The sequence below is a fragment of the Eulemur rufifrons genome, chromosome 15 (assembly GCF_041146395.1).
Source record: "Eulemur rufifrons isolate Redbay chromosome 15, OSU_ERuf_1, whole genome shotgun sequence".
NCBI classification, from domain to species: domain Eukaryota; kingdom Metazoa; phylum Chordata; class Mammalia; order Primates; family Lemuridae; genus Eulemur; species Eulemur rufifrons.
The window spans coordinates 98,238,858-98,257,069 of record NC_090997.1 but is presented as its reverse complement, the minus strand read 5'-3'; the positions used below and the strand labels follow the sequence as shown (position 1 = coordinate 98,257,069).

The following is an 18,212-nucleotide window of genomic DNA, read 5'->3' as shown; positions in this document are numbered from 1 at the left end:
GTCATAAGTACACTGGCAGTTACATAGTCTTAGTTTCATGGAAGGAAAAGTATAGATTTTTTTATGGTATAATTTTATCAGTTAAATCGAGGGTAGTACCAGAAAAATCAAATGACTCTACAACAAATAGCATTAAGAAATGTATGTAAAGGAGTTGTTTTCGACTCCATTTATCTTCCACTTCTCCTTGAAAATGAACTGCAGGCATATATATGGTGTAGAAATGTATAACATCCTAATGGACCAGACAAAATGACTTAGCAAAAAAGAAGTGAGCATATGGATTAAAACTTAGTAACCTGCTACTATCAATTGTAACAAAACTTAGAAGATTTAAGTTTCATAAAATAACAGTATGAGAATAAACCTGAAAAAACGGATATTATAAATTTAACATAAAGTATCTAAAATTTGTGCCTAATAAATTTTAATACCTCAATGGCAATACCATAGTTAGCATATTTATGTTTAAAGAACTAAGTAGAACTGTACTTCTATCTCTTCTTCTCTTATCATGAATTATGCTTTTTAGGGACACTACCTTAGACTGAAGAAATACAAGAACATTCACCTAAACCACAGCATAAAATCCAATATATATAAAATCAAAAACAGGCTGGGCATGGTGGCCCATACCTGTAATCCCAGCACTTTGGGAAGCTGAGGCAGAAGGACTGCTTTGAGCCCAGGAGTTTGAGACCTGCCTAGGCAACACAGCAAGACCCTCACTCTGCAAAAAATTTTAAAAATTAGCTGAGCACGGGAGCACATGCCGCTTGTCCTAGCTACTTGGGAGGCTGAGGCAGATGGATAGCTTGAGCCCAAGAGTTTGATGTTACAGTGAACTACGATAGTGCCATTGACTGCAGTGCAGCCAGGGTGACAGAGGGAGACCCCATCTCTCTTATTCATTCATTCAGACACACATAAAGAAAAACATCATTAACTCAAATTCATCAAATTGAAATCTGCAAGTTTAAGTCTGGTTAAAGTTTACTTACTATAAAGTATCAGTTTACTCAACAGTTTAAGTTAAGTAAAAAAGCTAAAACTACTACTTGAAGTTATTAGGCACTATATAGGCACCTAAATACTTAAAATCAATATACAAAATATTAAATAATTACATATTGAATGCATTAAACAACTCTTCTGGAAGATACTTTGACAGTGTTTTCTGCTTCTAGTTGCTATATATAATTAGAATAAAACCACTTACTAAACTTTATTCAAAGTTTGAATTCTCACAGGACTTCTTCCACAATAGGTTATCCATGACTTTTGTTGATAGTGTACAATGCTGACAAGCACTCATTAAAGGTAATCATTTCTCTAAACGCTGATAAAAAGCAATGACTTACCTCAATATGAAACACAGTATATAAATCCAACTGAAAAGCTAGTTAAAATCTCAGGTTATGTATGTACTAAATGAAGTTTTAGATAATACAGTACTTGGGGTTGAATATGATGATTTTTTTAAAAAGAAAATTAAAAGTTAAAATAATACAGTGCTGAAAAACAACTGGTTTAGATTCTTCAAAAATGTCAACATCACAGAAAAAAAACAGCTAGGTAAAAGAACAAATAAGTATGATGTGTGATCTTGACTGGATCCTGAAAAACCAGGGGTGCAGGGGACAGCTACTAGAGTCAACACTGCAACACATGTTGAAATATAAGGAAGAATTAGGATGAACTGTATAATAAGTAGATGAAAGTGAAATTTCTTGCAGGTGATTTGGTGCATTATGGTTACTTAGAAAAATGTCTTTGTTCCTAGGAGATTCAAATTCAAGTATTTAAGGAGTAAGTACTATTATGCATGAAGACTGAAATTAACTCTCAAATAATTCAGCCAAAAAAATGAGAATAGTGTATGGGCCTGAATGTGCACAGAAATAAAGCAAATGTAGCAAAATGTTAACAATTACCAAATTTTAAGTGAAAAATACGTGATGCTTTCATAATATTTTATAACTTCTGTTTATATTTTTTCAAAATTAAAAACAGAAATAATAAATCAAAACAGTACAGTGTATCACAATAATTAGAAGTTAAACTTTTTTTTGTTTTTTTAACATTTACTCTACTTAGTACTTTTTTTTTTTTTTTTTTGAGACAGAGTCTCGTTATATTGCCCAAGCTAGCTGTGGGTTAAAGCGACCCTCCCATATCAGCCTCCTGAGCAGCTAGGACCACAGTCATGTGCCACCACACCCAAAGAGGTAGGTTCTCGAGTGACAGAAACCTGGATTCAAATTCTAGCTGTATTTATCCCTACCATTGCAAAGTATTTAATTTCTTAGTCCCTTCCGACATCTGAAAATAGGAAATAATGTTAGCCGCTACACCTCATTAATTCCTTCAACGAAAAATGTATTCTCAACAGGTTATGTAAAATGTATCGACTACTAATTTTCACAGAATAAAAATAATTATACATGTTTGCATACCCTCAGATGGTCATGATCATAAGATTTAGATCATAACGCAGACTACTGTAGATAAGAAAGTGTAACAGAATAAACTTATTCTATATTGAGCTTATAGATACCCTGAAAAGTCACTTCTTCGAAGAATTTTCTGCCTTAAATGTGCTTATGTGTCACTAGAACTTATCTTCTCTTTGATTTTCTGCATGTTAAGTACAGGGATTTTAACTATAATGATGTCAGATATTTGCTACAAGTCTGAAAACTAAGCTTTGGCCATTAGAAAACTGTAAAATCAACTAATTACCTAAATTTTCTCCCAGTAACAATTACTAGTAAGTGGGAATTTGTTAAATTTAATACACTGCTGACATTCAAAAGACAACTTAAATAGCTGGTGCCTCTGGTTATGCTTAATGCTTAATTCAGAGTAGGAAAACATATCACTAAATATTCATAGGTTAATACCTACTTAGAAATAAGTATTTATTCATTCTTAATTTTAAGAGCCCTACTAAAGCAGGGAGTCTTAGCCCTGGGGATAAGAATTTCTTGGGAAAATGGCTGTGGCTGAACTTCAAAGCGTCCTTCAGCCAAGGAAATTTATGTAAAGTTTTGTGCACATGTGTATTTCTCTGGACAGGATCCAACCTTTTCCTGAGATTTTCAGAAGTATCCATGAGTCAACAGAGGTTCAAAACTCACTGTATTAGAGCAATGGCTAAATGTCTATGGTATTTCCCCACGGTTCATACATATATCTTATGTACAGTGAGGCCCAACTGTTTTCCTTAATGGCCCATTTTCAAATCTGTAATAGATTCAGTAAGAAAATAAATTAATATATCAATATTTAGAAACCTTTTACCAACTTGTGTTTCAAAATTCTGAATAGTATGACAAATAACAGTGTTAGAAACACTCTTCTCAATATGGATATGTCTAAAATATTACCTGCCTAAGAAAGGAAAGGAAAAATTATTGCTTCAAAGTTTATGGAAAAATATTTATCAAAAGTATCTATCTCTAGGTGGGAGAGTTTGCAGGTGATAAATTTTCTTTTTTCTGGTTTTCCACAATGATTATGTATTAACACTGTAAAGCACAAAAGAATGTGTAATCTACAAAAAATTTTCCCCGATACAAAATATTAGTGTAGTATTTTCTTTTGAAACACAACAGTAAAATTTATTACTCACCTTAATAGCTTTGATGGCTGCCTTTGTAATTTGGGTCATTTTCGCTTTAGAAATGGGTGGTTTATAGTCATTCAGGGAATACAACTGATGAGAAAGAAGAACAAATTTTAAATACAGCAAAAGTGTCTCTAAGCAATTACATGAAACTATCAAACATTTCTAGTTTTATATTCTCAATAAAATCAAAATGCTGCTTTTTTTTTCAAAAATTGAGCTCAACATCACTAGCCATCAGGGAAATGCACATCAAAACATAATGAGCTATCAGTTAACCGTTACTTGCTTATAATAAAAAAGACAGATAACAAGTGTAAGCAAGAATGTGGAGAAATTGGAACTTTTATACATTGCTGGTGGGAATGTAAAATGGTGCAGCTTTGGAAAACTGTTGGACAGTTTCCAATTTCCTCAAAAAATTAAACAGTTAATATATGACCCAGCCAACTCCACTCCTAGGTATATACCCAAGAGAATCGAGAACATATATTCAAGTAAAAATCTGTACATGAATATTAAGTATAGCATTACTCATTCAAAATTCACAAAAAAGGAAAAACAATCCAAATGTCCATCAACTAATGAATGGATAAACAAATATGCTGTATCTATTCAATGAAATATGAGCCATAAAAAGGAATGAAGTACTGAAACACACTACAACATGACTAAACCTCAAAAACATTATGCTAAGTTAAAGAAGCCAGATAAAAAGACGACATAGTATATGATTCCATTTATACGAAATATCCAGAAAAGGCAACTCTACTGGTGGTTGTCCAGGGCTGAGGATGGTTGGGGAGAAACAAGGAATGACAATTAATGAGTACAATGTTTCTTGCTGGGATGAGGAAAATATTCTAAAATTGACTGTGGTGATGACTGCACAACTCTGTAAATACAGTAAAAACCATGCAATTGCACACTTTAAATTGGCTGATTTTATGGTACATATCTCAATAAAAACTGCTTTTAAAAATTAAGGGATCTAACAATAATCGCACCCATCTTTATTTTGAAATTTCTCATGTAAGCAAAGGAAAATAATAGTGCTTAGAAAACAGTTAAAGACAAGGTGGGGGAATTAGGCAACAGACAAATAACTAAGCTTAAATGAATACTGATTAAAACTTCCAGTGTATTCACTGATGCTAAGATTTTTAACAATTATACGATATTAACTAGAAGTCTGGAAACTAAGCTTTAGCCATTAGAACACTGCAAAAACAACTTGAACAGGCTTTAAAAACAACTCAAAAAGAATTTATTGGTTAACCAACTAGAAATTTAGGGAGTCCCCTATAGCTTTTATTCCAGCACTCCTTATAACATATCCATGACTGAATTCTATTCATGTTTATTCTTTATATCTCTGGAATTTCCTCAGTTTTCCCCATATTTTTTCCCTCTTCCTTTTCTAACCACAATGATCACAGTCTAAATTACTTTCATCTCTCACCTGGAGAATACCTAAATAAACGTGGCATGTTCTATATCACATTGAGAACTATCTTTCCAAAACCTAATCTGATCAGGAGACTGACACCCATCCACTCCCACAACCCCCTTAGAATGGTCAATGACTTCTTACTTTTTGTATTAAAAAAAACACAAAAAAATCTGTATATATAAGACCTTGCCTGTTCTGACTCCTGTCTGCGTTTCCAGCCTCATCTCACACCATGCACCCAGCCCCCTGCTCCAGACACACAATGCTCTTTTTTCTGTTCCCTGCCACAGCACCTTTAAAATGAGGCTTATTTCCTCTATTTGGAATACTCTCCACTAGGGCCTCCCCACTATAATGTGTACTCATCCATCTTAATTAAAGCATCATCTAATGAGGAAAGGTTTCCCTATTTCCCCAACCAGATCAATATCCGCCCCCCTTTTATGCTTTCATTGTATATCATTCACCTTTGAAGCATTAATTGCAGTAATCTGACATTTACTTGTATGATTATTTAACTAATATTTGATTTTTAAAAAGGACTATCCCAGCCTGAGCAACATGACAAGACCCTGTTTCTACAACAGAGAAATAGAAAAATTAGCTGGGCATGGTGGCGTGTGCCTGTAGTCCCAGCTATTCAGGAAGCTGAGGCTGGAGGATTGCTTGAGCCCAGAAGTGTGAGGTTGCAGTAAGCTTTACTCTAGCTTGGGGAACAGTGAGACCCTGTCTCAAAAAAAAGGACTGTCACAGGCTGGTAGTCATTAAGAGACAAAGGATGTAAGGTACTTCAATGAAATTTAAGTTAATAAGAGGTTAATTGTATACCAGCAGCTGTCCAAGCTGAAATCAATCCTGGTAGAAGTGCAAACATCTTTCTCCTTTAAGTTCTCATAGAGGTACCCATATGTTCATGATATTGCCTAACTCGGATTAGGATCCCATCGGATACTTTCTAAGAACTCTTTAAAAGATTCTTAAGCTCTTAAAGTAACTCAAATTTAGATCTCTGTCAAACTCACAGGAAATTGTACTATTCCCTATTTTAGAAAAATCTACATGAATGCCAGTCTTCTCATCAGGTGCAAAATAATGTTAACATAAACTACAGTGTTCACAGCAAACCATCTAAAGCAAAGATCAATTTTCCAGAATTTCTTTGCAAGGCCCATCTGAAATTCACACCTACCCTCTCTTACTAGAGAATAAGCTCTAAGAATACAAACCCTGTCTTTTTCGTTTAGATTTTTTTTCCTTTTCTTCAAACTGTATCCTCAGTGAAAGACAGAATAGGTATTTGTTAAGCACGAATTAAGATAAATATATGCAAGACACAGCAATGCATAAGCTTTGCACAGAAAGATCTGGATTGGAATTCCAACTATGTCACCTTATTAAAAGTTGCTAAACTTCTGAACCTTCGTTTTCTATTTACAAACAGAAACAATACTCACTTCACAGAAACATTATATATAAAGCTTTCAGGGAATACTAAAGTTACTCAAACAAGGGTTAGCCATTATTAAAATTAAAATCTTTCTCTTTGGTAGGCATTCTCCATTTAAAGGAATAATATTGAGGGATCCATCAACCCTTTTACTCAGCCATTTGAAGGTACATTCCATAGTTATTCATATTACTAGGGTTATAAAAACGCATTAGATTGTTCTGTGGTTGACAACACATTACTTCTTTCATATTCTGTAGTAAAGCCCTGAAGTTTCAATGAAGCATTAGACCATATTTTAGCAGACTAAAGCTTTGCTTCTAAAACATTTTCGACAGTGTGAAAAGTCAGCTCTCATCTGAGACCCTCCCTTAAAAACACACCTACTACAGACACTTCAGGTACTACTCAGAAAAATACTGAGGAATACAGTACATTTCAAAAGCTCACTTAGTACAGTTGACCCTTAAACAACACAGGTTTGAACTGTGCAGATCTATTTATACATGAAGTTTTTTCTCAATAAATGTATTGGAAAATTTTTTGGAGATTTTTGACAATTTGAAAAAACTCACAGATGAACCACGTAACCTCAAAATGTTGAAAAAATTTAAGAAAATGTCATGAATGCATAAAATATATGTAGATACTATTCTATTTTATAATTTACTACCATAAAAAATATACAAATCTATTTATTACAAAAAGGTAAAATTTATCAAAACTTAAGCACATACTTACAGACCATATAGGGTGCCATTCTACAGTACAGAGAAATGCAAAAAAAAGCAGATCCAGTATTAAATCATAACTGGATAAAATTAACTATACTAGTGTAATAATTTCATAGCCACCTTCTGTTGCTATTTCAATGAGCTCAAGTGTTGAGCATCCACTTAAAACATCAAGTGACAATAATCATCTCTGCATAAGCAGTTTGTCTCTCCAGTAAACTGTACATCGTAGTAAAAGAGATTTCTCTCAGTTCTCATATATTTTTCATCACATTTAGTGCAGTAACATAAACCTTGAGTGACACCATCGGACCCATACAAAGTGCCACTAGTGATGCTTGCTGGAAGTGCTCCCAAGAAGCAGAGAAAAGTCTTGACATTACAAGAAAAAGTCGAATTATTAATACTTGATATGTACTGTAGATTGAGGTCTGCAGCTGTGGTTGCCCACCATTTCAAGATCAATGAATCCAAGGTAGGGATCATTGTAAAAAAAGAAAAGGAAATTCATGAAGCTGTGGCTACAAGCTACACCAGCAGGCACAAAAACCTTTAACTTTTTATGAAGTATCTTTTTATCTTGTATTGAAAATGCAGCTTGTATGTAAGTGCAGGATTGCTGTAAGAAAGGCATATCTGTAGACTTTAATACGATTTGAGAAAAAGCAAAGTCATTATATGACAACTTAAAGGAAAATGAAGGATCTAAAGTTGCAGAATTTAATGCCAGCAAAGAATGGTTTGATAATTTTAGAAAAAGGTTTGGCTTTAAAAATGCAAGCTAACAGGAGAAGCAGCTTCTGCCGACCAACAGGCAGCAGATGAGTTCCAAGACACAATAAAAAAAAATCACTGAGGCTATCTGCCTGAAAAGATTTTTAATGCAGATGAAAGTGCCCTATTCTGGGAGGAAAATGCCACAAAGGACATTTATTAGTAAGGAAGACAACCAAGCACCAGGATTTAAGGCAGGAAGGGATAAGCTAACGCTACTATTTTGTGCAAATGCAGTCAGGTTTATGACCAGGACTGCCCTTATCTCTAAGGTTGCTAACCCCCTCAACCCCTCAGCCTTGAAGGGAAGAGATAAACACCAGCTGCCAGTCTTCTGGTTGTCCAACAAGGCCTGGATGATGAAAACTTTTTCTGGACTGCTTCCATTGATGCTTTTTCCCTGAAGTCAGGAAATACCTTGCCAGTCAGGGATTACCTTTTTGGAGTCCTTCTGATATTGGACAATGCTGTTGGCCACTCAGAAACCCATCAGTTCAACATCAAAGGTGTCAAAGTGGCCTACTTGCCCCCCAAACACAGCGTCTCTAATTCAGCTTCTAGATCAGGTCATAAAAACCTTTAAGGCTCATTATACGCAGCACTCTATGGAAACAACTGGTACCGCTATGTAAGAGAAACCTAATAAAAGAACATTATGAAACTCTGGAAGGATTATACCACTGAAAATGTCATTGTTACAGAAAAAGCCATGTATGTCATCCAGCCTGGAACAATAAATTCTTACTGGAGAAAACTATGTCCAGATGTTGTAAATGATTTCACAGGATTTACGACAGCCATTCAAGGAAATCATGAAAGAGATTGGGGATATGGCAAAAAAGGTAGGGAGTGAAGGGTTTCAAGATATGGATCTTGGAGAAATTCAAGAGCTAAGAGACACCAAAGGAGAGGGATTAACAGAAGATGACTTGATAGAGAGGAGTGCTTCGAAACCAGTGCCAGACAATGAGAAGAGTAGTACCTGAAAACAAACTGACATTAGACTATCTAACAGAAGAGTTCAGATTATTTAAGACAGCATTTGACTTATTTTACAACATGGATCCCTCTATGACACAGGCATGGAAACTAAAGCAACTGTGGAAGGAGGACTGGTACCACAGTACAGAAACATTTTTAGAGAAATGAAAAAGCAGAAAGTCAGATAGAAATTACAATGTAGGCCGGGCGCGGTGGCTCACGCCTGTAATCCTAGCACTCTGGGAGGCCGAGGCGGGTGGATCGCTCGAGGTCAGGAGTTCGAGACCAGCCTGAGCAAGAGTGAGACCCCGTCTCTACTAAAAATAGAAAGAAATTATATGGACAACTAAAATATATATATATATACACAAAAAATTAGCCGGGCATGGTGGCGCATGCCTGTAGTCCCAGCTACTCGGGAGGCTGAGGCAGTAGGATCACTTAAGCCCAGGAGTTTGAGGTTGCTGTGAGCTAGACTGACGCCACGGCACTCACTCTAGCCCGGGCAACAGAGTGAGACTCTGTCTCAAAAAAAAAAAAAAAAAAAAACGAAAGAAATTACAATGTATTTCCATAAAGTTACACCAAGTGTGCCTGACTTTCCCACCTCCCCTTCCACCTCTGCCACTGTGGAGACAGCAACACCACCCCCTCCTCTTCCTCAGCCTACTCAACCTGAGGATGATGAGGATGAAGACCTTTAAGATGATCCACTTCCACTGAATGAATAGTAAATATATCTCCTCTTCTTACAATTTTCTTAACATTTTCTTTTCTCTAGCTTAAAAGAATACAATCAATAATATATATAACATATGACCTATGTGTTAATTAACTTTTTATGTTGTTGGTAAGGCTTCCAGTCAAAAGTAGGTTATTAGTAGCTAAGTTTTGAGGGACTCAAACTTAGGGCCAGTTTTTGACTGTGTGGCCCTAAACCCCCAATGTTCAAGGGTCAGCTATACATGTGCTTCCAACTAACCATTTCTCTAGATTCGCTAAAATCCCATTTCTTTGTTAAATCTGATCAGAAAACAGGTCATTTCATCTAATTCTTCACTGACTGCCTTTACTAAAATCTACCATCAAGTCCTCAACTTTCAAAGAAGGTTGATAAAAATTTCTCCTCGAATACTGCCTTTTATTGATCTGTTGAAGAAACAATTATTTGTACCCCAAAAAGTCTCTTATTCAAGAATTCACAAAGTATATTCTCCTTGAATTCAGAAACAGAGGAGTGATTCAGGTAGTTCTGTCTGGTTACTTTTTATCAAAGTGGATAATTTAACACATCTCCCCCTTTTTGCCTTGGCTTCTAGGGGTCTTGCTGATATGTTTATTTTACTAGTTTGAACACATATCTCAAAGGCCTATTCACATATTTTTCTCTGCCATATATAACTAGTTTTGCTGCATACAAAAATAACATGTTTTCTAATGTGCTTAAATTTGTTAACTAAGCTGCTTCAAAGTTCTTTTTGAATTGGATGGTGTATAAATTTATTCAATTAAAGTGAACCTAGTACATGACTTTAGAAACAGTCTGTCATCATCCAGTTTCCCCCCAAGTCAATTCACCCAAATTTAAGTGTTCCGCATAGTCCACTACTGCTCAATCGTAAGCATCAACCTCAATCCTCTAGGACCTCCACAAAGACCATTTGTTGAGAATTCTATGAATGTCACTATACCAACTCAGTACCTTAGAAAAATACAGTGATTAAATAAGCTTTTAATAAACTTCTATAAATAATTTAATGTACATGAAGAAACTGTATTTATCTTTATATCTACAAGATATGACAATGTTTAGCACATAGGAACCATTCAAGAATAAACCTTCATTATCCAACTGATAACTTATTAATACTGCTATAAACACTGCTATTAGGAACTACCAAGCTTCATTCCAACCCTCATTCTTATCAGATATGTTAACCTGCCTCCAAGAATTGGGAATGTAATTCTCTCCACATCTCAAAATCTGATCCAGGAAAGAAAACACATCATGGTTTTACACTGAAAAATGCTTAAGAATGGAAGTTGATTCTGAGACCTTTCTTTTCCTTTGCCTAATGATTCAGAGCTCTATGCTTGGGTCAGAAGACCATGGCTGCATGCTCTCTAGGCTTGGGCTTTCCAGCTACCCAGTTTTCTCTCTAGAGTTTAATTTTAGCAGTCTACTTCTCAGGATCTGGCTTGCTGCTGCCACGTATTTCAAAGTCTTAAGTGACTACTGATCCCAGTTAGTTTGTTCCATCAAATTCTTCCCTTTTTTAGGGCTACCGGTGCCTGCTGTGCTATTATTCAGATTCTTCCCCTCACATGCCATGTTCTAATATTACCTAATGTCAGGTGACAAAACCTTTACACAAACTTTCTATATACATCTGAACTCCAGTGACTGAAATAAAGTCCTACTTCAGACCTGCCCCTTCTTTGGCTACTTATAATTTCAATGAAATGATATCTATTAAGATGATCATACAATCTTTGTTTTTGCTTCTGTTTATGTGGTGAATCACGTTGATTTGCGTATGTTAAACCATTCTTGCATCCCTGACATGTAACCCACTTGATATGGTAAATTATTTTTTTGTGCTGTTGAATTTGGTTTGCTAGTATTCTGCTGAGGATTTTAGCATCTATATTCATAAGAGATATTGGTCTGTAGTTTAGTTTTTTGGGTTTTATTTTTCCTGGCTGCATCCTTTCCTGGCTTTGGTATCAAGGTGATAATGGCTTCATAGAGTGAGTTAAGGAGGATTTCCTCCCCCTCGATGTTACGGAATAATTACTGTAGGATAGGTACTAGTTCTCTGTAGGTCTGGTAGAAATTGGCTGTGAATCTGTCTGGTCTGGGGCGTTTTTTGCAAGGGGGGAGTTTTTTTTATTACTGCTTCAATCTCACTGCACATTATTGGTCTGTTCAGGATTCCTATTTCTTCCTGATTCACACTTGGGAGGTTGTGTGTTTCCAGGAACTTATCCATTTCCTGTTCGTTTCCTAGTTTCTGTGTGTAGGTGATCTCTGCAGTATTCACAAATGATATTTTATATTTCTGTGGTATCAGTTGTAATGTTTCCATTTTCATTTCTAATTGAGCTTATCTGGATCCTTTCTCTTCTATTTCTGGTTAATCTAGCTAGAGGTCTATCAATTTTGTTTATCTGTTCAAAGAACCAAGTTTTTCTTTCGTTAATCCTTTTTGTATTGTTTTGTGGTTTCCGTGTCATTTAGTTCTGCTCTGAGCTTTGTTATTTCTTTTCTTCTGCTGGCTTTGGGTTTGGTTTGCTCTTCTTTTTCTAGTTCCTTGAGATATGACATTAAGTTGTTAATCTGTGATCTTCCTGTCTTTTTGATGCAGGCATTTAAGGCTATGAACCTTCCCCTTAGAATTGCTTTACTGTATCCCATAGATTTTGATAGCCTGTGTCCCCTTTAATTCTTTTTCATACTTCCCACTTCACAAAATTTTAAATTTCTATACTATCACTTGTAGGCACCACAGCAAATGCATATTTTTAATCTGAAAACTCATTAAAATTAAATCAATTTCTAATAACTTTTATTTATTCCTAATAAATAAAAGAGTTTGAGGACTCTTTTACCCAAACCTAGATATGTTAGCTGGTGCTGGCTACTCCACCACAAAACTTACCTCTAATAAAGATCTTAAAAGCTACTTGTGATCAATTAGGCCAGGGATCAGCAAACCTTTTCTGTAAAGGGCCAGACAGTAAATATTGTAGGCTTTGCAAGCCATACTATTTCTATCCCAATTACTCAGTTTTATCCCTTGTAGCAAGAAAGCAGCCATAGACAATTCAGATATGAATGGACACAATGTATTCCAACAGAACTTATTTACAAAACCAGGCCAACCCCTGAATTTGGGTAACATTTTCAACCCCAGAAACATGGGGGGGTTTGTTTTTGATAAACACTGCAATCTCACATCCCTGGAGAGTATATTATGCCCTCCCCACTCCTCTTCCTAAGATTTTTAAAGTAAATTTCTTTGTACGCCACCTAAGTCTGGGTTAACTTCTACTGATGTGGCAATATCCTTGAGCAATCAGAATTTTTAAAGAGTAAAGGCCAAAAAGGAGATATTACAGACATTCAGAGAAGACCCTCCCAGATTAGGCTTTTAACAAAGGCACAACAGTTTTATAGTAAAAAACATGCTGGTGTGAAAACTTCAGAACAAAATGTTTCAAAGGCATCTTTGGGAAAAAAAAAAAAAGACTATATGTAACTGCAAATACCAAAGCACATACAATCGGAAATGTTAAAATACCTAATAACTAGTTACCGAACATATGAAATAATCTTTTCTTTTAAAAAAAATTCTCATAACTTTTTTTGGCTAGAAAATATTTTAAAATAGAAAAATTGGAAAATACAAAAAAACACAAAATAGAAAGAAAACGCAAATTATCTATAATCCCACAATTCATCATTCATTCAAAATATACTCCATAGTGCTAGGCACCAAGAAAAAAACAGAACAAAGTAGACAAATCTCTCGTGGAACTTCCAGTTGTTTACTTTCGGAGACAGATAATATTCTAATAAACTAAAGAAACAGTTTGTATAGTTAAATATACAATAAAGAAAATAACATGTGGTGAAGAGTATGCAACATTGTATATCTGTCTCAGAATCTCAAATCCAGAACCCCCTTTTTAAAGGTACAAGGTATTATATGGGGAAATTATGTCCATTTTCCTAAAATTATAAAACTGAAGTATACAAACACCTATCTAGTGAGACTAAACTTATTTACCAAGCTTTCTGGGGTGAGGGGAAGAAATCTCCTAGTTAAAAAAAAAAAAAGAAAGAAAGAAAATGGAGCCTGGATTTTTAAAAGTGCTAACAAGATGATTATGACATACAAATGCTTATACGCTTTAAAACTAATTATCTTTCCCTACAGGCTATAAGAATCTTCACATAAATAATCAACTTTTCATATTATTAAGCAGAATATCCCATTTTTCAAGCATGGCAGTTGTCAATGGTTAACAATATAGTTTTGAATACTGTTAAAAAAGGAAGAGATCTATTTTAGAATCTAAATTAGTTCAAACCTGCTTTGGAATGAAGAGAAATTATAATGAACTCCCTCAAAAAGATTATATAAAGAACTAAATTTACTCCACAAAAACTTGTTTGCATACATCCTTTAATTCAATGGACAAATTTGCACACCCTTTCCAAACTCCTGGAATAAAAGGGATTAAAAAATACTCTAAAAAGTACACAGGCTTTACAGTGCCTGCCATGATGGAGCAAGCCAACTAACGGGTCTCTCTCACTGATGACAACCAAAAACCCGACAAAAATCAACTACCTAAAGACTCCAAAAGTATTAGGTTGTTAAGTATGGAATGTCCGATTTCCTTAAGTACTAAGTTTGACAGTTGATATCTCTGACAGTTTACTTTGACACTTTTTTTTTATTACAAAGGTACATCCTAATTCTTTCAAACGCACATTTTGGCTTGTGTTTTTATCTTTCAATTTTTTTTTGTTTAGAGCAATTTTTGTGAAACCAAAGATAAGCCAAAAATTCATGTTATTTTCAAATGAGTTCCATTGTGTAACAAATGCAGCACAGATAGCTCAAAATATCAATGAAGTGTTTGGGAAGGATATGGCTAATGAACACACAGTACGTTGATGGTTTGAGAAGTTCCATTTTGGTGATTCTAATCTTGAAAATGAGCCATGTGGGTGACCTGAGACCAAGGTGGATAATGATGAGCTGGAAGCTGTAGTGGAAGCAAATCTATCTCAAACTACATGTGAATTAGCAGCAAGGTGTGACGTTACTATTCCAACAATACTGGACCATTTGAAATAAATCAGCAAGGTAAAGAAGTTGGATAGATGGGTACTGCATGAATTAAATGAGCATCAGAAGAGAAATCGTCTCTAAGCTTGCCTTTCTTTGCTGTCACGACATAAAGGCGAATCATTTCTATACCATATTGTTACATGTAATGAAAAATGGATTCTCTTTGACAATCACAAGCGTTCGGCACAATGGTTGGATAAAGATGAAGTGCCAAAACACAGTCCAAAACTGAATATTCATCAAAAGAAGCTAATGGTGTCTGTTTGGTGGTCTAGCACTGGTATTATCCACTACAGCGTCATGAAACCTGGTCAATCCATTGCAGCGGATGTCTACTGCAACCAACTGGATGAAGTGATGAGGATGGTTGCAATTAAGCAGCCAAGATTGGTCAATAGAGACAGGCCAATCCTCATGTCGCAAAAAACAACACTGCTCAAACTACAGAAGGTGGACTTGGAAACTCTGTCATCCACTATATTCACCAGACCTTACACCAACTGATTAGTACTTCTTCCAGGCTTTGGACCACTTCTTGCAAGGAAAAATATTCAATTCTCAACAAGCTGTGGAAAACACTTTTCGCAATTTTACCATCACTTGCTCTCCAGGCTTCTTCGCTGCTGGCATAAACCAGCTACCGTTTAAGATGACAAAACTGTGTCAACAGTTTAGACACACACTTTAATTGTACTGCTTCTTCTTTGAGATATTAAAAAACACTAAACTTTTTATTTGAAATCGTACATTTCATATTTAATGACCTAATGAAACAGCAGGCAAACTGGAGACTGAGAGTCAAACCTCAATAATGACCAGTGAAAGCTAAGGAGGAAGGCGGCTGTATAGGATCTAAGGTAATCGCATAGTGTTTTGTATGATCTATGATCTCCTGGCTTTGATCCCAGTGTTGGCATAATCACATAAACGTTGCAGCCAACAGCAGAGGCAAAAACACTAGGAGAAACCCCCTACATTTAGCCAGAAGTGTAGATAAAAGGACTCCTCCATGCTGTGGAGGAGGAGGGGAAAAAAGGAGAAGAGAAGAATTTCCCTTTGTTCCCCTTTTCCTGCCAATGGTTCAAAGGCAGACCCTGCAGCCATACTAGCATCTAAAACCCCCAGAGAAGATTGATCTCTGGCCAAAGGAACAAGAAAAAGGAGTCCTATTATCCAAAGAATGGGGTAGGTGTTCCTATCTTTCTCTCTCACCACTTTACTCTGAAGGCTAAGCCTGGAAGATAACCTTGACATTTTAGCCAGGGAAAAGGGAGCCCTGGGATCTGGAGAATGTATGGGAATCCAAGAGAGAGCTGGAGAAGAGGATCCCCTAATTTTGTGTTTGAACTAAGTCCTGGGCTCATCCTAGAATTGTGCCTATGTGAAACAGACTCAAAGAAGCACAGCAAAGGCATTGAGAACTAAAATCCAAGTAAACCACTGCCCAATTCTAGACTAACTTTTGAGTGGAATGTGTGTTGGGTATACCTCAACGACAGAACAAATGCTTTGAAAATTTGAACTACACTGGACCCATCACAAAAAAGCAAGACAGAATGTGCATCCTGAACTTAACCAAGTTGACTGTCTAATAAACAAAAACCCACCTTCTTCAGAGGATTTCAATAAAGTCTTGAAAATGTCCAGTACACAAGGGAAACTTGCTTGATATACCAAAACACACAGACACACACACCACACACACACACACACATCTGTCCATGGCTCAAGACAAAAGAAAATCAACAAATGCCAATCCCAAAATGACACAGATTTTGCAATTATCAAAGATTTTAAAAGAAGTTATAATCATCCTCAAAAAAGTAACTGAACATTCTAAAAATAAATGCAAAGACAGAAATTTTCAACAGAGAAGAGTAACTACAAAAAGAAACCAAATGGAAATTTTAGAACTGAAAAATATAATATCTAGAAGAAAAAGGTAGTATGGAGCCAAATATAAGAGAGAGAAAAGTTTTACTAGTGACTTTACCTACATTAAGAAGTGAAAGGCCATAATCGTATTTTCACATCAACATTATCTATGATAGTAAAAACAAAAAATATATATATAACTTACATGTCCAGTAAGAAAAATTTAGTAAGGTACAGTAAGATACAGTACATTAATCTGATAAATTATTAATATAGAAATATGGAAATGTCTAATATGTTCAATGACAAATATAAAATACCTGTAATAATTATAACTTCATAAATATAAGAATTAAATACAAAAACAAGACAAGAAAAAAATGTTCAGAAAAAATCTGTTATAGCAACTGAATATATCAGGCACACAAAATTTTCTTAAAATTAAAAGGAAAAAAAGTTCTACCATACATTTCTTTTTCCTATTTCATGCCATTCTTTCCATAATCTAGCTAACCCACTAGATGAAAACTTTTTCAAGGTAATTCTCACCCAGTTAAAATAAAACAGAACAAAACAGAAAATAACGAAGTATACTGACCAATCTTGGCTGACACTTTTCTTCTTGTTATATTTATGTATCTGACAATTAGATCACAACACAAACTGCATTTTTTATTGTGGGCTGTGGTAAAAAATATAAACATATTTTAAGAAAGATATTGCTCTAGCCCACGGCTATAAATAGAAGGTAATATTAAAATTAATTACAAAGAAAGGAAGACATTATTAAAATCTCTCTAGACAATACTGTTTGCCAAAGGCCGAGTCTAAAGTGCAATCTGTTTCGTTTTTAAAAAGGAGATTAGTAAATATCTAGAGATACAAAAGACTTTGTGATGCCAAGCTGAGATTTTTTTGCTTGTCGTAATCAGAAAAATGAAAAAGGAAACAGCTTTCATACCTAAAATCATATCTCACCATCAGTAGTATATGTACTTATGTGTATATGCAGGCAGATATACAGATCTATATATCCATCTATCCACCCCTCTCTCTCCATTCATCTATCCACTTTGGAAAACTGACCTTGTAAACTGAAAATTCTCAATAAATAGTAGCTAATAAAAGTATTTTTTTCATATTCTCGACAATGAATACCTAAAACATAACTCCAAAAGAGTTATGTATTAGGTGTTGAAATATACAATGATTTGACTTTGATAAAGTAGCTTACCGGGTTCCAAAGGTAATCAGGAAACCTAACACAAGCTAGCAAAACAAACTTATCCAGCTTCCTCATACCTAAATTCACCTTAACGCAGCAGATTAACTTTACTCGAAAAATTGGGATGTCAAAGCCATGGTTGATGATAATAAATTTCTCTTCCTTGAGCTTTACATATTTTAATAAGTTTTGCAACCCTGTACTATAGTCCTATGCCAATATTCCTGG

The 18,212-nt window shown here is 35.2% G+C and overlaps 1 protein-coding gene across 1 annotated transcript in view; it reads right to left on the bottom strand.

Moving 5' to 3' along the window:
• LOC138395858 (rho guanine nucleotide exchange factor TIAM2-like) overlaps positions 1-18,212 on the bottom strand; it is a 415,009-nt gene that overhangs the window by 378,337 nt on the left and 18,460 nt on the right. The window contains 1 exon segment of the mRNA XM_069488873.1: positions 3,635-3,718. Within this exon segment, the coding sequence (XP_069344974.1) occupies positions 3,635-3,718 (84 nt within the window).